The sequence below is a fragment of the Dendrobates tinctorius genome, unplaced genomic scaffold (assembly GCF_039654945.1).
Source record: "Dendrobates tinctorius isolate UK_male_01 unplaced genomic scaffold, ASM3965494v1 ptg000450l, whole genome shotgun sequence".
NCBI lineage: Eukaryota > Metazoa > Chordata > Amphibia > Anura > Dendrobatidae > Dendrobates > Dendrobates tinctorius.
In genome coordinates, this window is record NW_027362112.1 from 577,681 (window position 1) to 604,315 (window position 26,635).

Below are 26,635 nucleotides of genomic sequence, written 5' to 3' on the forward strand. Positions count from 1 at the left end.
AAGAAAATCACTAATAAAACACAAGAATATTGACGCAACCGGTGCTCCGTGCTGGAAAACGTCTGCATCCCGTAGAGCCGTGGACAGCACTCTATTTGCATTGGTCAACGAGTCTTTAGTAAGTGGCCAGCTCCTCACCAATAATCACTGGCACATTGTGCCCGCAGACGACGGTATCACCAATCACAGACACTTTGTGCCGCCGAAGACGGTATCACCAACAATCACCGACGCTTCGTGCCGCAGACGACGGTATCACCGACAATCACAGGCGCTTCGTGCCGCAGACGACGGTATCACCAACAATCACAGACACTTTGTGCCGCAGACGACGGTATCACCGACAATCACAGGCGCTTCGTGCCACAGACGACGGTATCACCAACAATCACAGGAGCTTCGTGCCGCAGACGACGGTATCACCAACAATCACAGACATTTGTGCCGCAGATGACTATCACCGACAATCACAGGCGCTTCGTGCCGCAGAACACTGTATCACCAACAATCACAGGCACTTCGTGCCGCAGACGACAGTATCACCAACAATCACAGGCGCTTCGTGCCGCAGAAGACGTTATCACCAACAATCACAGTTGCTTCGTGCCGCAGACGACGGTATCACCAATAATCAGACGCTTCGTGCCGCAGACGACGGTATCACCATTAATCAGCCATGTAGAGAGCGCGGTTTTATTGCTCTGCACTCCGGTTACAGATCTTTCTGTAAAAAGTGAAATCAACTGAATTAGTAAGCGTCCACACGTCCTGGAGGCGCTGCCGTCCTCTGGTCACCCCCTGCTGGACCGTGTCTGCCTCACGGCTCTCCCGATAGCTGTCCGTACTGTGGCATCAGTCTGGCAGCTTTGACTTGTTCCCAACTTCTGCGCTGAGTCCTCAGAGAAAGCTGTGTAGTCAGGGCACAGGTCAGGAGTGAGACACATCCCATCGGTAAGGCTTGGGGTCATAATGTCCCTTGTGAGCCCATTACCTCAGCGATCTCCACCTTTCTCTCCCACGCTCTCACGGTCTTCTCCAGCTCCTCCTCCGCCATCTTCTCCTGCACGTACTGCAGGACGTCTGGGACGCGATAGTCGCTCAGCTGCTTCCTCAGCTTCTTGTTCAGCATTTCAGCCTTTGCTCGTTCCTGACAAAAGTAACCAGAGAGATAAAAGGGGTCACAGCTCGAAACAGGCCACCACCAGCCCACCTGTGACATCGGTCGCCACAGGATCCCGCTCACCTGCTCCACCTGACTCGTCTCCAACTCAATTCTCTTCAGGATCTCAGTACGGGACGAAATCTCCTTGGTAAGACGACCAGACTCCAGCGAGGTGTGCTGAAGCCTCTTCTGTAAGAACAGGACACCATCCAGAGCGCGGTCCTAGCCTCCGCATGCGCACACCCACAGCGCGGCCTCAGCCTGCCCAGATCCACACCCACAGAGCAGACTCACCCTGCCCAGACCCCCACCCACAGCGCGGGCTCACCCTGCCCAGACGTCCACCCACCCACAGCGCGGGCTCACCCTGCCCAGACCCACACCCACAGGTCGCAGTCTCACCCTGCCCAAACCGCCACCCACGGGTCGCAGTCTCACCCTGCCCAGACCGCCAACCACGGCACGGGCTCACCCTGCTCAGACCCCCCCACCCACGGCGCTGTCTAACCCTGCCCAGACGCAGACCCCCATCCACAGCCCAGTATCACCCTGCCCAGACGCAGACCCCCCCACCCACAGCACAGTCTCACCCTGCCAAGACGCAGACCCCCCCACCCACAGCACAGTCTCACCCTGCCAAGACGCAGACCCCCCCACCCACAGCACAGTCTCACCCCCGCCCAGACCCCCATCCACAGCAGTTTCACCCCGCCCAGACCCCCATCCACAGCACAGTCTCACCCCGCCCACACGCAGACCCCCATCCACAGCACACTCTCACCCCGCCCACACGTAGACCCCCATCCACAGCACACTCTCACCCCGCCCACACGCAGACCCCCATCCACAGCACACTCTCACCCCGCCCACACGCAGACCCCCATCCACAGCACACTCTCACCCCGCCCACACGCAGACCCCCATCCACAGCACACTCTCACCCCGCCCACACGCAGACCCCCATCCACAGCACACTCTCACCCCGCCCACACGCAGACCCCCATCCACCGCACACTCTCACCCCGCCCACACGCAGACCCCCATCCACAGCACACTCTCACCCCGCCCACACGCAGACCCCCATCCACAGCACACTCTCACCCTGCCCACACGCAGACCCCCATCCACAGCACACTCTCACCCCGCCCACACGCAGACCCCCATCAACAGCACAGTCTCACCCCGCCCACACGCAGACCCCATCCACAGCACAGTCTCACCCTGCCCACACGCAGACCCCCACCCACAGCACAGTCTCACCCCGCCCACACGCAGACCCCCATCCACAGCACGGTCTCACCCCGCCCACACGCAGACCCCTACCCACAGCACGGTCTCACCCTGCCCAGACGCAGACCACCCCACCCACAGCACAGTCTCACCCTGCCAAGACGCAGACCCCCCCACCCACAGCACAGTCTCACCCTGCCAAGACGCAGACCCCCCCACCCACAGCAGTCTCACTCTGCCCACACGCAGACCCCATCCACAGCAGTCTCACCCCGCCCAGACCCCCATCCACAGCACAGTCTCACCCCGCCCAGACCCCCATCCACAGCACAGTCTAACCCCGCCCACACGCAGACCCCCATCCACAGCACAGTCTCACCCCGCCCACACGCAGACCCCCCATCCACAGCACAGTCTAACCCCGCCCACACGCAGACCCCCATCCACAGCAGTCTCACCCCGCCCACACGCAGACCCCCATCCACAGCACAGTCTCACCCCGCCCACACGCAGACCCCCATCCACAGCACAGTCTCACCCCGCCCACACGCAGACCCCCATCCACAGCACAGTCTCACCCCGCCCACACGCAGACCCCCATCCACAGCACAGTCTCACCCCGCCCACACGCAGATCCCCACCCACAGCACAGTCTCACCCCGCCCACACGCAGATTCCCACCCACAGCAGTCTTACCCCGCCCACACGCAGACCCCCCATCCACAGCACAGTCTCACCCCGCCCACACGCAGACCCCCATCCACAGCACAGTCTCACCCCGCCCAGACCCCCATCCACATCAGTCTCACCCCGCCCAGACCCCCATCCACATCAGTCTCACCCCGCCCACACGCAGACCCCCATCCAAAGCACAGTCTCACCCTGCCCACACGCAGACCCCCATCCACAGCACAGTCTCACTCTGCCCACAAGCAGACCCCCACCCACAGCACAGTCTCACCCCGCCCACACGCAGACCCCCACCCACAGCACAGTCTCACCCCGCCCACACGCAGACCCCCACCCACAGCACAGTCTCACCCCGCCCACACGCAGACCCCCACCCACAGCACAGTCTCACCCCGCCCACACGCAGACCCCCATCCACAGCAGTCTCACCCCGCCCACACGCAGACCCCCATCCACAGCACAGTCTCACCCCGCCCACACGCAGACCCCCATCCACAGCACAGTCTCACCCCGCCCACACGCAGACCCCCACCCACAGCACAGTCTCACCCCGCCCAGACCCCCATCCACAGCACAGTCTCACCCCGCCCAGACCCCCATCCACAGCACAGTCTCACCCCGCCCAGACCCCCATCCACAGTAGTCTCACCCCACCCAGACCCCCATCCACAGTAGTCTCACCCCACCCAGACCCCCATCCACAGTAGTCTCACCCCGCCCAGACCCCCATCCACAGCACAGTCTCACCCTGCCCAGACGCAGACCCCCATCCACAGCACAGTCTCACCCTGCCCACACGCAGACCCCCATCCACAGCACAGTCTCACCCTGCCCACACGCAGACCCCCATCCACAGCACAGTCTCACCCCGCCCACACGCAGACCCCCATCCACAGCACAGTCTCCCCTGCCCACACGCAGACCCCCATCCACAGCACAGTCTCACCCTGCCCACACACAGACCCCCACCCACAGTACAGTCTCACCCCGCCCAGACCCCCATCCACAGCAGTCTCACCCCGCCCAGACCCCCATCCACAGTAGTCTCACCCCGCCCAGACCCCCATCCACAGTAGTCTCACCCCGCCCAGACCCCCATCCACAGCACAGTCTCACCCTGCCCAGACGCAGACCCCCATCCGCAGCAGTCTCACCGTGCCCACACGCAGACCCCCATCCACAGCACAGTCTCACCCCGCCCACACGCAGACCCCCATCCACAGCAGTCTCACCCCGCCCACACGCAGATCCCCACCCACAGCACAGTCTTACCCCACCCACACGCAGACCCCCCCACCCGCAGCACAGTCTCACCCCGCCCAGACCCCCATCCACAGCACAGTCTCACCCTGCCCAGACGCAGACCCCCATCCACAGCACAGTCTCACCCCGCGCAGACCCCCATCCACAGCACAGTCTCACCCTGCCCAGACGCAGACCCCCATGCACAGCACAGTCTCACCCTGCCCACACGCAGAACCCCATCCACAGCACAGTCTCAACCCGCCCACACGCAGACCCCCATCCACAGCACAGTCTCACCCCGCCCAGACCCCCATCCACAGCACAGTCTCACCCTGCCCAGACGCAGACCCCCACCCACAGCACAGTCTCACCCCGCCCACACGCAGACCCCCATCCACAGCACAGTCTCACCCCGCCCAGACCCCCATCCACAGCACAGTCTCACCCTGCCCAGACGCAGGCCCCCACCCACAGCACAGTCTCACCCCGCCCACACGCAGACCCCCACCCACAGCACAGTCTCACCCCGCCCACACGCAGACCCCCATCCACAGCACAGTCTCACCCCGCCCACACGCAGACCCCCATCCACAGCAGTCTCACCCCGCCCACACGCAGACCCCATCCACAGCACAGTCTCACCCCGCCCACACGCAGACCCCCACCCACAGCACAGTCTCACCCCGCCCAGACCCCCATCCACAGCACAGTCTCACCCCGCCCAGACCCCCATCCACAGCACAGTCTCACCCCGCCCAGACCCCCATCCACAGCACAGTCTCACCCCGCCCAGACCCCCATCCACAGCACAGTCTCACCCCGCCCAGACCCCCATCCACAGCACAGTCTCACCCCGCCCAGACCCCCATCCACAGCACAGTCTCACCCCGCCCAGACCCCCATCCACAGTAGTCTCACCCTGCCCAGACCCCCATCCACAGTAGTCTCACCCCGCCCAGACCCCCATCCACAGCACAGTCTCACCCCGCCCACACGCAGACCCCCATCCACAGCACAGTCTCACCCCGCCCACACGCAGACCCCCATCCACAGCACAGTCTCACCCCGCCCACACAGTCTCACCCCGCCCAGACCCCCATCCACAGCACAGTCTCACCCCGCCCAGACCCCCATCCACAGCACAGTCTCACCCTGCCCAGACGCAGACCCCCATCCACAGCAGTCTCACCCTGCCCACACGCAGACCCCCATCCACAGCACAGTCTCACCCCGCCCACACGCAGACCCCCATCCACAGCAGTCTCACCCCGCCCAGACCCCCATCCACAGCACAGTCTCACCCTGCCCAGACGCAGACCCCCACCCACAGCACAGTCTCACCCCGCCCACACCCCCATCCACAGCACAGTCTCACCCCGCCCAGACCCCCATCCACAGCAGTCTCACCCTGCCCAGACGCAGACCCCCACCCACAGCACAGTCTCACCCCGCCCAGACCCCCATCCACAGCACAGTCTCACCCCGCCCAGACCCCCATCCACAGCACAGTCTCACCCCGCCCAGACCCCCATCCACAGCACAGTCTCACCCCGCCCAGACCCCCATCCACAGCACAGTCTCACCCCGCCCAGACCCCCATCCACAGCACAGTCTCACCCCGCCCAGACCCCCATCCACAGCACAGTCTCACCCCGCCCAGACCCCCATCCACAGCACAGTCTCACCCCGCCCAGACCCCCATCCACAGCACAGTCTCACCCCGCCCAGACCCCCATCCACAGCACAGTCTCACCCCGCCCAGACCCCCACCCACAGCACAGTCTCACCCCGCCCACACGCAGACCCCCACCCACAGCACAGTCTCACCCCGCCCAGACCCCCACCCACAGCACAGTCTCACCCCGCCCAGACCCCCACCCACAGCACAGTCTCACCCCGCCCAGACCCCCATCCACAGCACAGTCTCACCCCGCCCAGACCCCCATCCACAGCACAGTCTCACCCCGCCCAGACCCCCATCCACAGCACAGTCTCACCCCGCCCAGACCCCCATCCACAGCACAGTCTCACCCCGCCCAGACCCCCATCCACAGCACAGTCTCACCCCGCCCAGACCCCCATCCACAGCACAGTCTCACCCCACCCAGACCCCCATCCACAGCACAGTCTCACCCCGCCCAGACCCCCATCCACAGCACAGTCTCACCCCGCCCAGACCCCCATCCACAGCACAGTCTCACCCCGCCCAGACCCCCATCCACAGCACAGTCTCACCCCGCCCAGACCCCCATCCACAGCACAGTCTCACCCCGCCCAGACCCCCATCCACAGCACAGTCTCACCCCGCCCACACGCAGACCCCCATCCACAGCACAGTCTCACCCCGCCCACACGCAGACCCCCATCCACAGCACAGTCTCACCCCGCCCACACGCAGACCCCCATCCACAGCACAGTCTCACCCCGCCCACACGCAGACCCCCATCCACAGCACAGTCTCACCCCGCCCCACGCAGACCCCCATCCACAGCACAGTCTCACCCCGCCCACACGCAGACCCCCATCCACAGCACAGTCTCACCCCGCCCACACGCAGACCCCCATCCACAGCACAGTCTCACCCCGCCCACACGCAGACCCCCATCCACAGCACAGTCTCACCCCGCCCACACGCAGACGCCCACCCACAGCAGTCTCACCCTGCCCAGACCCCCATCCACAGCACAGTCTCACCCTGCCCAGACCCCCACCCACAGCACAGTCTCACCCCGCCCAGACCCCCACCCACAGCACAGTCTCACCCCGCCCACACACAGACCCCCACCCACAGCACAGTCTCACCCTGCCCAGACCCCCACCCACAGCACAGTCTCACCCCGCCCAGACCCCCATCCACAGCACAGTCTCACCCCGCCCACACACAGACCCCCACCCACAGCACAGTCTCACCCTGCCCAGACCCCCATCCACAGCACAATCTCACCCCGCCCACACGCAGACCCCCATCCACAGCACAGTCTCACCCCGCCCACACGCAGACCCCCATCCACAGCACAGTCTAACCCCGCCCACACGCAGACCCCCACCCACAGCAGTCTCACCCCGCCCACACGCAGACCCCCATCCACAGCACAGTCTCACCCCGCCCACACACAGACCCCCATCCACAGCACAGTCTCACCCCGCCCACACGCAGACCCCCACCCACAGCAGTCTCACCCTGCCCAGACCCCCACCCACAGCACAGTCTCACCCCGCCCAGACCCCCATCCACAGCACAGTCTCACCCCGCCCACACACAGACCCCCACCCACAGCACAGTCTCACCCTGCCCAGACCCCCACCCACAGCACAGTCTCACCCCGCCCAGACCCCCATCCACAGCACAGTCTCACCCCGCCCAGACCCCCATCCACAGCACAGTCTCACCCCGCCCACACGCAGACCCCCATCCACAGCACAGTCTAACCCCGCCCACACGCAGACCCCCATCCACAGCACAGTCTCACCCCGCCCACACGCAGACCCCCATCCACAGCACAGTCTAACCCCGCCCACACGCAGACCCCCACCCACAGCAGTCTCACCCCGCCCACACGCAGACCCCCATCCACAGCACAGTCTCACCCCGCCCACACGCAGACCCCCATCCACAGCACAGTCTAACCCCGCCCACACACAGACCCCCATCCACAGCACAGTCTCACCCCGCCCACACGCAGACCCCCACCCACAGCAGTCTCACCCTGCCCAGACCCCCACCCACAGCACAGTCTCACCCCGCCCAGACCCCCATCCACAGCACAGTCTCACCCCGCCCACACACAGACCCCCACCCACAGCACAGTCTCACCCTGCCCAGACCCCCACCCACAGCACAGTCTCACCCCGCCCAGACCCCCATCCACAGCACAGTCTCACCCCGCCCAGACCCCCATCCACAGCACAGTCTCACCCCGCCCACACGCAGACCCCCATCCACAGCACAGTCTAACCCCGCCCACACGCAGACCCCCATCCACAGCACAGTCTCACCCCGCCCACACGCAGACCCCCATCCACAGCACAGTCTAACCCCGCCCACACGCAGACCCCCACCCACAGCAGTCTCACCCCGCCCACACGCAGACCCCCATCCACAGCACAGTCTCACCCCGCCCACACGCAGACCCCCATCCACAGCACAGTCTAACCCCGCCCACACGCAGACCCCCATCCACAGCACAGTCTCACCCCGCCCACACGCAGACCCCCACCCACAGCAGTCTCACCCTGCCCAGACCCCCACCCACAGCACAGTCTCACCCCGCCCAGACCCCCATCCACAGCACAGTCTCACCCCGCCCACACACAGACCCCCACCCACAGCACAGTCTCACCCTGCCCAGACCCCCACCCACAGCACAGTCTCACCCCGCCCAGACCCCCATCCACAGCACAGTCTCACCCCGCCCAGACCCCCATCCACAGCACAGTCTCACCCCGCCCACACGCAGACCCCCATCCACAGCACAGTCTAACCCCGCCCACACGCAGACCCCCATCCACAGCACAGTCTCACCCCGCCCACACGCAGACCCCCATCCACAGCACAGTCTAACCCCGCCCACACGCAGACCCCCACCCACAGCAGTCTCACCCCGCCCACACGCAGACCCCCATCCACAGCACAGTCTCACCCCGCCCACACGCAGACCCCCATCCACAGCACAGTCTAACCCCGCCCACACACAGACCCCCATCCACAGCACAGTCTCACCCCGCCCACACACAGACCCCCATCCACAGCACAGTCTCACCCCGCCCACACACAGACCCCCATCCACAGCACAGTCTCACCCCGCCCACACACAGACCCCCATCCACAGCACAGTCTCACCCCGCCCACACACAGACCCCCATCTCGCTCCTGACCGTCACCTTGTAGGAGTTCAGCACTTGCATGGTATTCCCAGTTGTCATTTTTAGCTGCAGAAGATCCTGGTTCCTTTCATCGATTCTTTCCAAAAATTGTGCATTTTCGATTTTCAGCTGCTGGAAATCCACCACGTTCAGCACTTCACCCATCTCTTCCTTCTAGAAATCACATACAGCAAAAGTTACGGAGGCTGCACTCAGGCCACCGCCTTCATGTCACCGCGACGCCCTCCACTACTTGTCCTGTGAGGAGGGAATTATAGAGACTGAATCCCGAGAGACGCCGCCGCGGGGGGGGGATGGGCGCACGGCCCCGATGCCGCGGGGGGGATGGGCGCACGGCCCCGATGCCGCGGGGGGGATGCCACCCGTTATACAGCATCTGTATCCATTAAGGCCTCTTTCACACATCAGGTTTTCGCCGTCAGGCGCGATCCGGCGCTTTTGACAGAAACCGGATCCGGCGAAATGCAATGCCGGATCCGGTTTCCCCCCCATTGACTTGCATTTGCGCCGGATCGCGCCGGATGGCCATGCGTTTCGTCCGGTTTTCGCCGGATCCGGCAATGTGTCGCGATCCAGCGTCTGGAAAAAACGGCTACTGTAACGTTTTTTGTCTCCGGCGAAAAAGCCGGACACGCCGGATCCGGCGCGTCCGGCTTTTTCACACAATGAAAGCTTATGAGCGCCGCAATGCGCCTGATCCGGCGAAAGCCGGATCCGGTGGCCGGATCCGGTTTTTTTGGTCTGAGCATGCTCAGTAGCTCTGCCCACTACAACCTGTCAAAGAAGGGCTGTAGGAACATGCTATATCTAGTTTTCCAGTAGCCAATCCCGTTCGGAAGGCCACAAGGGTCAATTTTAAAAACCAGATCCGGCGTAATCCGTCGAAAAACGGATAGAAAAACGGATAGAAAAACGGATGAACCGGATGAGACGGATCCGGTTTTGTCTGTCAAGAACAAGACGGATCCGGCAGAAAACCGGATCCGGCACATCAGGTTTTACAAAACATTTGCCGGATCCAGCATTCCGGCACGACGCCGGATCGCGCCTGACGCCGAAAACCTGATGTGTGAAAGTAGCCTTAGAGGATACCGCAGGGCACCATGACAGGAGTACCACCTATCTGTCTGGGTAGACGAGGCAGCGGACTTCACAATGATGGGAGTGATAGGAGGAGGGCACTACTGTAATACCATCAATACCGAGACACCCGGCTACAGGGACACGGGGGAAGATTGGATGTGAGGTGCTTCACCTGCTTCAGCTGCATCTGTAACTTCTTCTTCTGGATTCTTAATGCTGCGTTCTTTAAGCGGAGCTTATCCACCAGACTGTCCTGCCAGGAGAGAGGACCCCGTTATCACCGGTGAGAGACCTGCGCCATACCCGCAGCCCCCCGACAATGTGTGCACTGACTCTCGCCAGCATCTTCTCCTCCATGTAGCGCAGGATCTTTTCGGGGCTGCCCCTTTCACCCTTCTTGTTACTCGCAGCGACTCTGACGATGTCTCGCTCAAACTCGTACTTTGCCTTCTTAATCTCTGAGCTGCGGATCTCGGCCTCTTCCTTGGTGGCCTGGAGAAACGGAGAGACGAAGCGGTCACTGCATCGGATGAGAGCAGAGAGGGTCCTTCTTCCGAACATTATTAAGTCTATCGTGGCACAACTGTGTCGGTGCACAAAATAGGTTCTCACACCAGAGTAATCGTAAAGTAAATTTTGGCACTCATCTTTTCAATAAAGTGAAGAATTTTATTTGCAGTCACAGGTAGGTAGGTAAACGTTTCGGCCAGGACAACTGACCTTCATCAGGACCCAGACTGCTCCTGTATTGTCGGTATAAATATACATAGAGAACATAATGTAAGGTGTCACTCTGAGAAGGAAAGGACTATAGGGTCCTGCTGAACGCCAGATACCTCACTGTATGCAGATAATTCTGTTCTTTGGTAGGGTCCCATGACATTCACTATTCAGAAGATGTAGAGTGCCCAGTATGTAATGTCAAAACACTTGAGTCCGCCCAAAGTTGCCTGTGATCAGGGTAACGCGAGAGACCCAACAAGGTTGTCAAAGCATGTCCTGCTGTTGCTGGTGGATAGTGGCGCTGTCTGTCCGGGAAAAACACGGCGTCCGCCGCTTGATTGCAGAGGGCGCCCGCACCCTATCTCCAGCACGTGCCGCAAGCCGTGTGGGTGTCCCGCTGGTGGTACTGCGGAAGGGCCTGGTACCACCACTGGGTGCCATATTGGAATACCCATCACTTGAGTATTCCAATATGGCGGTCGGCGCGGTGAATTATGGGATTCGAGGACATCCAGACGGAAGTGGATGATGGACAATTTAAGGCAAATATATATTAGATACAAAAGATTTTACAAAGGGGACAAAACAATACGGCATATACAATTACATAAAGTAAAACGGATTATCATAGAAACTTACTACACTGGTCACAGAGATGGCTCAGCTGGCACATGGAAGCAATCCCATTGAAAACGTTGTGTTAACGGGATCAAGCCTATACCAGTGTGTAACTTCCATGGCATTGAACACAGATCATAAATCGCTTGACCTTTTATCAGCACCTAAGTTACACTCACACACACCCCGTGATGACCTCACGTGGGCCAGGTTGTGGGATGTTCTCAGCCCTTCAAGATTGTATGAAATTCCCAACATTAACAATATCTTCACTCCTGACGATAGCAGAAGTTCGAGATCACCGCCATTTGTATTATTAGGATTTTACCTTTCCATACATAGTAAACATGACATAGCAGCGTTCTGACCACTATTAATTTGGGGCTTATAGGCAGGTGTCCCAGTTATGAAAAAATATGGATATATGGACATCAAATCAGTATCAGATCTATACAAACTCCAATATTCATAACTTTCCACAGGTGCCCCAGTGGCTCGTCACAGGTGTAACATTTCCTCTGATGGAAACAAAAGTTTCCCTTCACCTCAGGATGTACTTCCTGGGGATAAAGGAGACTTCATCTCTCTATGAGTAAAAACATGTCCATTTCCTTATCTGGACCTCATTAAAGATCTTTCCTGTATAATTACCTGTACTCCGGTTATGTTAATTGGTTTCCACAGCCCCTAGCCATACATAGCTACATGCCCCGTTACAACGTATTGTGAACGATATTGTTGCAATGTCACTAGTTTGGTGACGTTGCAGCAATGTTGAAATGACAGTGTTGTGTGTGACACATGGCACCGATCAGTTGGCTGATCGTTAATTGTTGCCTAATGGTATAGGCCATAAATCTAGCATTGGTCTCCCGCTGGGCAGCACACACCGCCGCGTGTGACAGCGAGAGACCAACGATCAGCGAGCTCCCAGCGCCATACAGCAGACGCTGGGAGCGGGTATCCAGGGTAAACGGCGGGTAGATAAGAGCCGCGCGGAGCTTAGGTACCTGCTGTTTACCCTGGATACCGGCGTGCTCGCTGGTCCTGATCGCTGGTGAGTCTATGTGACAGCTCCCCAGCCATCAGCTCACTTAGTGCCAGCGATCCCATCCACGTCGGATCGCTGGTGGGATCGCTGGGACATTGCAGCCCTTACTCTCTACTCGTGTGTTAAATCTGGGGTCCTATGAGTGACAGAGGCTGCTGTACTGTAAGCTCCTACAGCAGTTCTATGTGCAGGCGGGGTGAACGCGCCCTCAATGGAGCGGTTTAATGGACTTTCAGCATTTTTTTCTATGACATTCTGTAATATCTTTCATTGTCTGTACAAGTCCCCACTAAAACGTGCCAGTGCTATAGGAATAACCTTCTTATTAAGGACGTCCCTCCCTTACCTTGTAGCTCTGACAAACGCGCTGGGTGTTGTCAGCCTCTCTCTGCGCCTCTTCCCGGGACTCCTCCAGCTCCCGCTGCACCAGGTCACACTTCTGCTCCACAGTCAGGCTCAGCAGGCGGTCAGAGATGGTGCTGCGCGACTTAGAGCGCCGCCGACTGCGCATCTACAGAAGAGAGACACGACTGACACATAGGGTGTACTACACTCACACGGGGGTACTACAGCACCATACAGGGGGGCAGCGCTGCCTCTCACATGGGGGTACTACAGCATCATACAAGGGGGCAGCGCTGCCTCTCACATGGGGGTACTACAGCACCATACAGGGGGGCAGCGCTGCCTCTCACACGGGGGTACTACAGCACCATACAGGGGGCAGCACTGCCTCTCACATGGGGGTACTACAGCACCATACAAGGGGGCAGCGCTGCCTCTCACATGGGGGTACTACAGCACCATACAGGGGGCAGCACTGCCTCTCACATGGGGGTACTACAGCACCATACAGGGGGCAGCACTGCCTCTCACATGGGGGTACTACAGCACCATACAGGGGGCAGCGCTGCCTCTCACATGGGGGTACTACAGCACCATACAGGGGGCAGCACTGCCTCTCACACGGGGGTACTACAGCACCATACAGGGGGGCAGCACTGCCTCTCACATGGGGGTACTACAGCACCATACAGGGGGCAGCACTGCCTCTCACACGGGGGTACTACAGCACCATACAGGGGGGCAGCACTGCCTCTCACATGGGGGTACTACAGCACCATACAAGGGGGCAGCGCTGCCTCTCACACGGGGGTACTACAGCACCATACAGGGGGCAGCACTGCCTCTCACACAGGGGTACTACAGCACCATACAGGGGGCAGCACTGCCTCTCACACGGGGGTACTACAGCACCATACAGGGGGCAGCACTGCCTCTCACATGGGGGTACTACAGCACCATACAGGGGGCAGCGCTGCCTCTCACACGGGGGTACTACAGCACCATACAAGGGGGCAGCGCTGCCTCTCACATGGGGGTACTACAGCACCATACAGGGGGCAGCACTGCCTCTCACACAGGGGTACTACAGCACCATACAAGGGGGCAGCGCTGCCACTCACATGGGGGTACTACAGCACCATACAGGGGGGCAGCACTGCCTCTCACATGGGGGTACTACAGCACCATACAGGGGGCAGCGCTGCCTCTCACATGGGGGTACTACAGCACCATACAGGGGGCAGCACTGCCTCTCACATGGGGGTACTACAGCACCATACAGGGGGCAGCGCTGCCTCTCACATGGGGGTACTACAGCACCATACAAGGGGGCAGCGCTGCCTCTCACATGGGGGTACTACAGCACCATACAGAGGGCAGCGCTGCCTCTCACACGGGGGTACTACAGCACCATACAAGGGGGCAGCGCTGCCTCTCACATGGGGGTACTACAGCACCATACAGGGGGCAGCGCTGCCTCTCACACGGGGGTACTACAGCACCATACAGGGGGGCAGCGCTGCCTCTCACATGGGGGTACTACAGCACCATACAGGGGGCAGCGCTGCCTCTCACATGGGGGTACTACAGCACCATACAGGGGGCAGCGCTGCCTCTCACATGGGGGTACTACAGCACCATACAGAGGGCAGCGCTGCCTCTCACACGGGGGTACTACAGCACCATACAGGGGGGCAGCGCTGCCTCTCACATGGGGGTACTACAGCACCATACAGGGGGCAGCGCTGCCTCTCACATGGGGGTACTACAGCACCATACAGGGGGCAGCGCTGCCTCTCACACGGGGGTACTACAGCACCATACAGAGGGCAGCGCTGCCTCTCACACGGGGGTACTACAGCACCATACAGGGGGGCAGCGCTGCCTCTCACACGGGGGTACTACAGCACCATACAGGGGGCAGCGCTGCCTCTCACATGGGGGTACTACAGCACCATACAGGGGGCAGCGCTGCCTCTCACACGGGGGTACTACAGCACCATACAAGGGGCAGCGCTGCCTCTCACATGGGGGTACTACAGCACCATACAGAGGGCAGCGCTGCCTCTCACACGGGGGTACTACAGCACCATACAAGGGGCAGCACTGCCTCTCACATGGGGGTACTAAAGCACCATACAGGGGGCAGCACTGCCTCTCACATGGGGGTACTACAGCACCATACAGGGGGCAGCGCTGCCTCTCACATGGGGGTACTACAGCACCATACAGGGGGGCAGCGCTGCCTCTCACACGGGGGTACTACAGCACCATACAGGGGGGCAGCACTGCCTCTCACATGGGGGTACTACAGCACCATACAGGGGGCAGTGCTGCCTCTCACATGGGGGTACTACAGCACCATACAGGGGGCAGCGCTGCCTCTCACACGGGGGTACTACAGCACCATACAGGGGGGAAGCGCTGCCTCTCACACGGGGGTACTACAGCACCATACAGGGGGCAGCGCTGCCTCTCACATGGGGGTACTACAGCACCATACAGGGGGCAGTGCTGCCTCTCACATGGGGGTACTACAGCACCATACAGGGGGCAGCGCTGCCTCTCACACGGGGGTACTACAGCACCATACAGGGGGGCAGCACTGCCTCTCACATGGGGGTACTACAGCACCATACAGGGGGCAGTGCTGCCTCTCACATGGGGGTACTACAGCACCATACAGGGGGCAGCGCTGCCTCTCACACGGGGGTACTACAGCACCATACAGGGGGGCAGCGCTGCCTCTCACACGGGGGTACTACAGCACCATACAGGGGGCAGCGCTGCCTCTCACATGGGGGTACTACAGCACCATACAGGGGGGCAGCGCTGCCTCTCACACGGGGGTACTACAGCACCATACAAGGGGGCAGCGCTGCCTCTCACATGGGGGTACTACAGCACCATACAGGGGGCAGCACTGCCTCTCACATGGGGGTACTACAGCACCATACAGGGGGCAGCACTGCCTCTCACATGGGGGTACTACAGCACCATACAGGGGGCAGCGCTGCCTCTCACATGGGGGTACTACAGCACCATACAGGGGGCAGCGCTGCCTCTCACATGGGGGTACTACAGCACCATACAGGGGGGCAGCGCTGCCTCTCACACGGGGGTACTACAGCACCATACAAGGGGGCAGCGCTGCCTCTCACATGGGGGTACTACAGCACCATACAGGGGGCAGCACTGCCTCTCACATGGGGGTACTACAGCACCATACAGGGGGGCAGCGCTGCCTCTCACACGGGGGTACTACAGCACCATACAAGGGGGCAGCGCTGCCTCTCACATGGGGGTACTACAGCACCATACAGGGGGGCAGCCCTGCCTCTCACACGGGGGTACTACAGCACCATACAAGGGGGCAGCCCTGCCTCTCACACGGGGGTACTACAGCACCATACAAGGGGGCAGCGCTGCCTCTCACATGGGGGTACTACAGCACCATACAGGGGGCAGCACTGCCTCTCACATGGGGGTACTACAGCACCATACAGGGGGGCAGCGCTGCCTCTCACACGGGGGTACTACAGCACCATACAAGGGGGCAGCGCTGCCTCTCACATGGGGGTACTACAGCACCATACAGGGGGCAGCACTGCCTCTCACATGGGGGTACTACAGCACCATACAGAGGGCAGCGCTGCCTCTCACACGGGGGTACTACAGCACCATACAAGGGGCAGCACTGCCTCTCACATGGGGGTACTACAGCACCATACAGGGGGCAGCACTGCCTCTCACATGGGGGTACTACAGCACCATACAGGGGGCAGCGCTGCCTCTCACACGGGGGTACTACAGCACCATACAGGGGGCAGCGCTGCCTCTCACATGGGGGTACTACAGCACCATACAAGGGGGCAGCACTGCCTCTCACATGGGGGTACTACAGCACCATACAGGGGGGCAGCGCTGCCTCTCACACGGGGGTACTACAGCACCATACAAGGGGGCAGCGCTGCCTCTCACATGGGGGTACTACAGCACCATACAGGGGGCAGCACTGCCTCTCACATGGGGGTACTACAGCACCATACAGGGGGCAGCACTGCCTCTAACACGGGGGTACTACAGCACCATACAGGGGGCAGCACTGCCTCTCACATGGGGGTACTACAGCACCATACAGGGGGCAGCACTGCCTCTCACATGGGGGTACTACAGCACCATACAGGGGGCAGCACTGCCTCTCACATGGGGGTACTACAGCACCATACAGGGGGCAGCGCTGCCTCTCACACGGGGGTACTACAGCACCATACAGGGGGCAGCGCTGCCTCTCACATGGGGGTACTACAGCACCATACAGGGGGCAGCACTGCCTCTCACACGGGGGTACTACAGCACCATACAGGGGGCAGCGCTGCCACTCACATGGGGGTACTACAGCACCATACAGGGGGCAGCACTGCCTCTCACATGGGGGTACTACAGCACCATACAGGGGGGCAGCGCTGCCTCTCACACGGGGGTACTACAGCACCATACAAGGGGGCAGCGCTGCCTCTCACATGGGGGTACTACAGCACCATACAGGGGGCAGCACTGCCTCTCACATGGGGGTACTACAGCACCATACAGGGGGGCAGCGCTGCCTCTCACATGGGGGTACTACAGCACCATACAGGGGGGCAGCGCTGCCTCTCACACGGGGGTACTACAGCACCATACAGGGGGCAGCACTGCCTCTCACATGGGGGTACTACAGCACCATACAAGGGGCAGCACTGCCTCTAACACGGGGGTACTACAGCACCATACAGGGGGCAGCACTGCCTCTCACATGGGGGTACTACAGCACCATACAGGGGGGCAGCGCTGCCTCTCACATGGGGGTACTACAGCACCATACAGGGGGGCAGCGCTGCCTCTCACACGGGGGTACTACAGCACCATACAGGGGGCAGCACTGCCTCTCACATGGGGGTACTACAGCACCATACAGGGGGCAGCACTGCCTCTAACACGGGGGTACTACAGCACCATACAGGGGGCAGCACTGCCTCTCACATGGGGGTACTACAGCACCATACAGGGGGCAGCGCTGCCTCTCACACGGGGGTACTACAGCACCATACAAGGGGCAGCACTGCCTCTAACACGGGGGTACTACAGCACCATACAGGGGGCAGCACTGCCTCTCACATGGGGGTACTACAGCACCATACAGGGGGGCAGCGCTGCCTCTCACATGGGGGTACTACAGCACCATACAGGGGGGCAGCGCTGCCTCTCACACGGGGGTACTACAGCACCATACAGGGGGCAGCACTGCCTCTCACATGGGGGTACTACAGCACCATACAGGGGGCAGCACTGCCTCTAACACGGGGGTACTACAGCACCATACAGGGGGCAGCACTGCCTCTCACATGGGGGTACTACAGCACCATACAGGGGGCAGCGCTGCCTCTCACACGGGGGTACTACAGCACCATACAGGGGGCAGCGCTGCCTCTCACATGGGGGTACTACAGCACCATACAGGAGGCAGCGCTGCCTCTCACACGGGGGTACTACAGCACCATACAGGGGGCAGCACTGCCTCTCACACGGGGGTACTACAGCACCATACAGGGGGCAGCGCTGCCTCTCACACGGGGGTACTACAGCACCATACAGGGGGCAGCACTGCCTCTCACATGGGGGTACTACAGCACCATACAGGGGGGCAGCACTGCCTCTCACACGGGGGTACTACAGCACCATACAGGGGGCAGCGCTGCCTCTCACACGGGGGTACTACAGCACCATACAGGGGGCAGCACTGCCTCTCACACGGGGGTACTACAGCACCATACAGGGGGCAGCGCTGCCTCTCACACGGGGGTACTACAGCACCATACAGGGGGCAGCACTGCCTCTCACATGGGGGTACTACAGCACCATACAGGGGGCAGCGCTGCCTCTCACACGGGGGGTACTACAGCACCATACAGGGGGCAGCACTGCCTCTCACATGGGGGTACTACAGCACCATACAGGAGGCAGCACTGCCTCTCACACGGGGGTACTACAGCACCATACAGGGGGCAGCGCTGCCTCTCACACGGGGGTACTACAGCACCATACAGGGGGCAGCACTGCCTCTCACATGGGGGTACTACAGCACCATACAGGGGGCAGCGCTGCCTCTCACACGGGGGGTACTACAGCACCATACAGGGGGGCAGCGCTGCCTCTCACACGGGGGTACTACAGCACCATACAGGGGGCAGCGCTGCCTCTCACACGGGGGTACTACAGCACCATACAGGGGGGAGTAGTGAACCTTTAGGGCTGTACCTGGCTGAAGTCCAGCAGGGATCCGGTGGTGTCGGACTGGGCCGAGGGGTTCAGCTCCTTGTGATCCAAGCGCTTATAGAACTTTTCAAACATGTCTGTCTCAGCTTTGAGCGTGGAGAGAAGAAGGCTGCAAAAGAAAGAAGTCTGCCATATAGGGGGGACGTGAAGGGGCCGGATAGAGGGGTGGGCTAAGGAGGAGAAAAGACGGAGAGATTAGGACGGGTGTAGGAAGTGGTAGTATACGGCGAGAGACACGGAGCAGGGATTGTGTGCCCCGATACATGTATATATGTGACTTGTACCGGACAGTATATAGGACGTGTGCACACACATTATATTATATACTGTATATATAGGGGGTGCAGATATATATAGGGGGTGCAGATATATATAGGGGGTGCAGATATATATAGGGGGTGCAGATATATATAGGGTGCAGATATATGTATATAGGGTGCAGATATATATATAGGGGTGCACATATATAGGGGGAGTGCAGATATATATAGGGGAGTGCAGATATATATATCTAGGGGTGCAGATATATATAGGGGGAGTGTAGATATACGGGGTGCACATATATATAGGGGGAGTACAGATATATATAGGGGGAGTACAGATATATATAGGGGGAGTGCAGATATATATAGGGGGAGTGCAGATATATATAGGGGGAGTGCAGATATATATAGGGGGAGTGCAGATATATATATACGGGGTGCAGATATATATATACGGGGTGCAGATATATATATACGGGGTGCAGATATATATATACGGGGTGCAGATATATATATACGGGGTGCAGATATATATACGGGAGTGCAGATATATATACGGGGGTGCAGATATATATACGGGGGTGCAGATATATATACGGGGGTGCAGATATATATACGGGGGTGCAGATATATATACGGGGGTGCAGATATATATATATATAGGAGTGCAGATATATATACGGGGTGCAGATATATATACGGGGGTGCAGATATATATGGGGGTGCAGATATATATGGGGGTGCAGATATATATGGGGGTGCAGATATATATATATAGGAGTGCAGATATATATACGGGGTGCAGATATATATACGGGGTGCAGATATATATACGGGGGTGCAGATATATATACCGGGGTGCAGATATATATACCGGGGTGCAGATATATATACCGGGGTGCAGATATATATACCGGGGTGCAGATATATATACCGGGGTGCAGATATATATACCGGGGTGCAGATATATATACCGGGGTGCAGATATATATACCGGGGTGCAGATATATATAGGGGGTGCAGATATATATAGGGGGGTGCAGATATATATAGGGGGTGCAGATATATATACGGGGTGCAGATATATATACGGGGGTGCAGATATATATACGGGGGTGCAGATATATATAGGGGAGTGGGGGTGCAGATATATATACGGGGGTGCAGATATATATAGGGGAGTGCAGATATAATAATAATAATAATAATAATAATAAATGTTATTTTTATAGCGCTGACATATTCCGCAGCACTTTACATTTCAGAGGGGACTTGTACAGACAATAGACATTACAGCATAACAATAATCACATAGATTATAACAAATACCAAGAGGAGTGAGGGCCCTGCTCGCAAGCTTACAGTCTATGAGGAAAGAGGGAGACACGAAAGGTGGGTGGTAACAGTTGCCCTGATTGTATGGACCAGCCATAATGTTAAGTGTGTAACAGTACAGACACAGAGGGCTAATGGATGCATAAAGCATGTGGGAACATGATGCTGGGAACCTGGTTATGGTAAAACTTTTGGCTCTGCCACACAGGGATAGGTTAGGTTAATGTGTTGAGGCGATAGGCCAGTCTGAATAAATGCGTTTTCAGGACACGCTTAAAATTGTGGGGATTGGGGACTAATCGTATTGACCTGGGAAGTGCATTCCAAAGAATTGGCGCAGCACGTGTAAAGTCTTGGAGACGGGAGTGGGAGGTTCTGATTATTGAGGATGCTAACCTCAGGTCATCAGCAGAACGGAGGGCGCGGGTAGGGTGGTATACTGAAACAAGGGAGGAGCTGTAGGGTGGTGCTGAGCCATGGAGGGCTTTGTGGGTGAGGGTAATAAGTTTATACTGAATTCTGGAGTGGATGGGTAGCCAGTGTAATGACTGGCACAAGGTAGAGGCATCGGTGTAACGATTGGTGAGGAATATGATCCTGGCTGCAGCATTCAAGACAGATTGGAGAGGGGAGAGTTTGGTAAGAGGGAGACCGATCAGAAGAGAGTTACAATAGTCCAGACGAGAATGAATAAGAGAAACAGTAAGAGTTTTTGCAGAGTCAAAAGTAAGAAAAGGTCGAATTCTAGAAATGTTTTTGAGGTGCAGAATATAGGGGGTGTAGATATATATACGGGGTGCAGATATATATAGGGGGAGTGCAGATATATATAGGGGGAGTGCAGATATATATAGGGGGAGTGCAGATATATATGGGGGAGTGCAGATATATATAGGGGGAGTGCAGATATATATAGGGGGAGTGCAGATATATATAGGGGGAGTGCAGATATATATATAGGGGGAGTGCAGATATATATAGGGGGAGTGCAGATATATATAGGGGGAGTGCAGATATATATAGGGGGAGTGTAGATATATATAGGGGGGGTGTAGATATATATAGGGGGTGCAGATATATATACACGGGGTGCAGATATATATAGGGGGTGCAGATATATATAGGGGTGCAGATATATATAGGGGGTGTAGATATATATACGGGGTGCAGATATATATAGGGTGTGTAGATATATATAGGGGGTGTAGATATATATAGGGGGTGTAGATATATATATACAGGGTGCAGATATATATAGGGGAGTGTAGATATACACTCACTGGCCACTTTATTAGGTACACCTGTCCAACTGTGTGTTAAGACTTAATTTCTAATCAGCCAATCACATGGCGGCAACTCAGTGCATTTAGGCATGTAGACATGGTCAAGACAATCTCCTGCAGTTCAAACCGAGCATCAGTATGGGGAAGAAAGGTGACTTGAGTGCCTTTGAACGTGGCATGATTGTTGGTGCCAGAAGGGCTGGTCTGAGAATTTCAGAAACTGCTGATCTACTGGGATTTTCACGCACAACCATCTCTAGGGTTTACAGAGAATGGTCCGAAAAAGAAAAAAAATCCAGTGAGCGGCAGTTCTGTGGCCGGAAATGCCATGTTGATGCCAGAGGTCAGAGGAGAATGGGCAGACTGGTTCGAGCTGATAGAAAGGCAACAGTGACTCAAATTGCCACCCGTTACAACCAAGGTAGGCAGAAGAGCATCTCTGAACGCACAGTGCGTCGAACTTTGAGGCAGATGGGCTACAGCAGCAGAAGACCACACTGGGTACCACTCCTCTCAGCTAAGAACAGGAAACTGAGGCTACAATTTGCACAAGCTCATCGAAATTGGACAGTAGAAGATTGGAAAAACGTTGCCTGGTCTGATGAGTCTCGATTTCTGCTGCGACATTCGGATGGTAGGGTCAGAATTTGGCGTAAACAACATGAAAGCATGGATCCATCCTGCCTTGTATCAACGGTTCAGGCTGGTGGTGGTGGTGTCATGGTGTGGGGAATTTTTTCTGGGCACTCTTTGGGCCCCTTGGTACCAATTGAGCATCGTTGCAATGCCACAGCCTACCTGAGTATTGTTGCTGACCATGTCCATCCCTTTATGACCACAATGTACCCAACATCTGATGGCTACTTTCAGCAGGATAATGCGCCATGTCATAAAGCTCGAATCATCTCAGATTGGTTTCTTGAACATGACAATGAGTTCACTGTACTCAAATGGCCTCCTCAGTCACCAGATCTCAATCCAATAGAGCATCTTTGGGATGTGGTGGAACGGGAGATTCGCATCAGGGATGTGCAGCCGACAAATCTGCGCCAACTGTGTGATGCCATCATGTCAATATGGTCCAAAATCTCTGAGGAATGCTTCCAGCACCTTGTTGAATCTCTGCCATGAAGAATTGAGGCAGTTCTGAAGGCAAAAGGGGGTCCGACCCCTTACTAGCATGGTGTACCTAATAAAGTGGCCAGTGAGTGTATATATAGGGGGTGTAGATATATATATAGGGTGTGTAGATATATATAGGGGGTGTAGATATATATAGGGGGTGTAGATATATATATATATAGGGGGTGTAGATATATATAGGGGGTGTAGATATATAGGGGTGCACATATATAGGGGGTGTAGATATATATAGGGGTAGTGCAGATATATAGGGGGTGTAGAGATATATATATATAGGGGGTGCAGATATATATGTAGGGGGTGCAGATATATATGTAGGGGGTGCAGATATATATGTAGGGGTGTAGATATATATATATAGGGGGTGTAGATATATATGTAGGGGGTGCAGATATATATGTAGGGGGTGTAGATATATATATATATATATATAGGGGGTGCAGATATATATGTAGGGGGTGCAGATATATATGTAGGGGGTGCAGATATATATGTAGGGGGTGTAGATATATATATAGGGGGTGTAGATATATATGTAGGGGGTGCAGATATATATGTAGGGGGTGTAGATATATATATATATATAGGGGGTGCAGATATATATGTAGGGGGTGCAGATATATATATAGGGGTGCAGATATATATGTAGGGGGTGTAGATATATATATAGGGGGTGCAGATATATATGTAGGGGGTGCAGATATATATGTAGGGGGTGCAGATATATATATATAGGGGTGCAGATATATATATAGGGGGTGTATATATATATATATATATATAGGGGGTGCAGATATATATGTAGGGGGTGCAGATATATATATATATAGGGGTGCAGATATATATGTAGGGGGTGTAGATATATATATGTAGGGGGTGCAGATATATATGTAGGGGGTGCAGATATATATGTAGGGGGTGCAGATATATATATAGGGGTGCAGATATATATGTAGGGGGTGCAGATATATATAGGGGTGCAGATATATATGTAGGGGGTGTAGATATATATGTAGGGGGTGCAGATATATATATGTAGGGGGTGCATATATATATGTAGGGGGTGCAGATATATATATAGGGGTGCAGATATATATGTAGGGGGTGTAGATATATATGTAGGGGGTGCAGATATATATGTAGGGGGTGCAGATATATATACGGGGTGCAGATATATATGTAGGGGGTGTAGATATATATAGGGGGTGTAGATATATATGTAGGGGGTGCAGATATATATATAGGGGTGCAGATATATATGTAGGGGGTGTAGATATATATATAGGGGTGCAGATATATATGTAGGGGGTGTAGATATATATGTAGGGGGTGCAGATATATATATAGGGGTGCAGATATATATGTAGGGGGTGTAGATATATATATAGGCGTGCAGATATATATGTAGGGGGTGTAGATATATATGTAGGGGGTGTAGATATATATATAGGGGGTGTAGATATATATGTAGGGGTGTATATATATATATATAGGGGGTGTAGATATATATGTAGGGGGTGTAGATATATATATATAGGGGGTGTAGATATATATGTAGGGGGTGTAGCTATATATATATAGGGGGTGTAGATATATATGTAGGGGGTGTAGATATATATATATAGGGGGTGTAGATATATATGTAGGGGGTGTAGATATATATGTAGGGGGTGTAGATATATATATATATAGGGGGTGTAGATATATATGTAGGGGGTGTAGATATATATGTAGGGGTGCAGATATATATATATAGGGGGTGTAGATATATATAGGGGTGTAGATATATATAGGGGTGCAGATATATATATATATAGGGGTGCAGATATATATATATATAGGGATAGGGGGTGTAGATATATAGGGGTGCAGATATATAGGGGTGCAGATATATATATATATAGGGGGTGTAGATATACAGTGGGGCAAAAAAGTATTTAGTCAGTCAGCAATAGTGCAAGTTCCACCACTTAAAAAGATGAGAGGCGTCTGTAATTTACATCATAGGTAGACCTCAACTATGGGAGACAAACTGAGAAAAAAAAATCCAGAAAATCACATTGTCTGGGTTTTTTTTCATTTTATTTGCATATTATGGTGGAAAATAAGTATTTGGTCAGAAACAAAATTTCATCTCAATACTTTGTGATATATCCTTTGTTGGCAATGACAGAGGTCAAACGTTTTCTGTAAGTCTTCACAAGGTTGCCACACACTGTTGTTGGTATGTTGGCCCATTCCTCCATGCAGATCTCCTCTAGAGCAGTGATGTTTTTGGCTTTTCGCTTGGCAACACGGACTTTCAACTCCCTCCAAAGGTTTTCTATAGGGTTGAGATCTGGAGACTGGCTGGGCCACTCCAGGACCTTGAAATGCTTCTTACGAAGCCACTCCTTCGTTGCCCTGGCGCTGTGCTTTGGATCATTGTCATGTTGAAAGACCCAGCCACGTTTCATCTTCAATGCCCTTGCTGATGGAAGGAGGTTTGCACTCAAAATCTCACGATACATGGCCCCATTCATTCTTTCATGTACCCGGATCAGTCGTCCTGGCCCCTTTGCAGAGAAACAGCCCCAAAGCATGATGTTTCCACCACCATGCTTTACAGTAGGTATGGTGTTTGATGGATGCAACTCAGTATTCTTTTTCCTCCAAACACGACAAGTTGTGTTTCTACCAAACAGTTCCAGTTTGGTTTCATCAGACCATAGGACATTCTCCCAAAACTCCTCTGGATCATCCAAATGCTCTCTAGCAAACTTCAGACGGGCCCGGACATGTACAGGCTTAAGCAGTGGGACACGTCTGGCACTGCAGGATCTGAGTCCATGGTGGCGTAGTGTGTTACTTATGGTAGGCCTTGTTACATAGGTCCCAGCTCTCTGCAGTTCATTCACTAGGTCCCCCCGCGTGGTTCTGGGATTTTTGCTCACCGTTCTTGTGATCATTCTGACCCCACGGGGTGGGATTTTGCGTGGAGCACCAGATCGAGGGAGATTATCAGTGGTCTTGTATGTCTTCCATTTTCTAATTATTGCTCCCACAGTTGATTTCTTCACTCCAAGCTGGTTGGCTATTGCAGATTCAGTCTTCCCAGCCTGGTGCAGGGCTACAATTTTGTTTCTGGTGTCCTTTGACAGCTCTTTGGTCTTCACCATAGTGGAGTTTGGAGTCAGACTGTTTGAGGGTGTGCACAGGTGTCTTTTTATACTGATAACAAGTTTAAACAGGTGCCATTACTACAGGTAATGAGTGGAGGAAAGAG

The 26,635-nt window shown here is 56.1% G+C and overlaps 1 protein-coding gene across 1 annotated transcript in view; it reads right to left on the reverse strand.

Moving 5' to 3' along the window:
* Nucleotides 1-677: 677 nt before the first annotated feature.
* The window catches only part of CFAP263 (cilia and flagella associated protein 263), a 28,235-nt gene continuing 2,277 nt past the window's right edge, over nucleotides 678-26,635 (reverse strand). The window contains exons 2-9 of the mRNA XM_073564384.1: nucleotides 19,329-19,455; nucleotides 13,033-13,197; nucleotides 10,628-10,786; nucleotides 10,467-10,547; nucleotides 9,209-9,364; nucleotides 1,244-1,351; nucleotides 992-1,147; nucleotides 678-907 (exon numbers count right to left, since the gene is read on the reverse strand). Of these exons, the coding sequence (XP_073420485.1) occupies nucleotides 818-907; nucleotides 992-1,147; nucleotides 1,244-1,351; nucleotides 9,209-9,364; nucleotides 10,467-10,547; nucleotides 10,628-10,786; nucleotides 13,033-13,197; nucleotides 19,329-19,455 (1,042 nt within the window). The 3' untranslated portion in view covers nucleotides 678-817. The remainder of the gene's footprint in view (nucleotides 908-991; nucleotides 1,148-1,243; nucleotides 1,352-9,208; nucleotides 9,365-10,466; nucleotides 10,548-10,627; nucleotides 10,787-13,032; nucleotides 13,198-19,328; nucleotides 19,456-26,635) is intronic.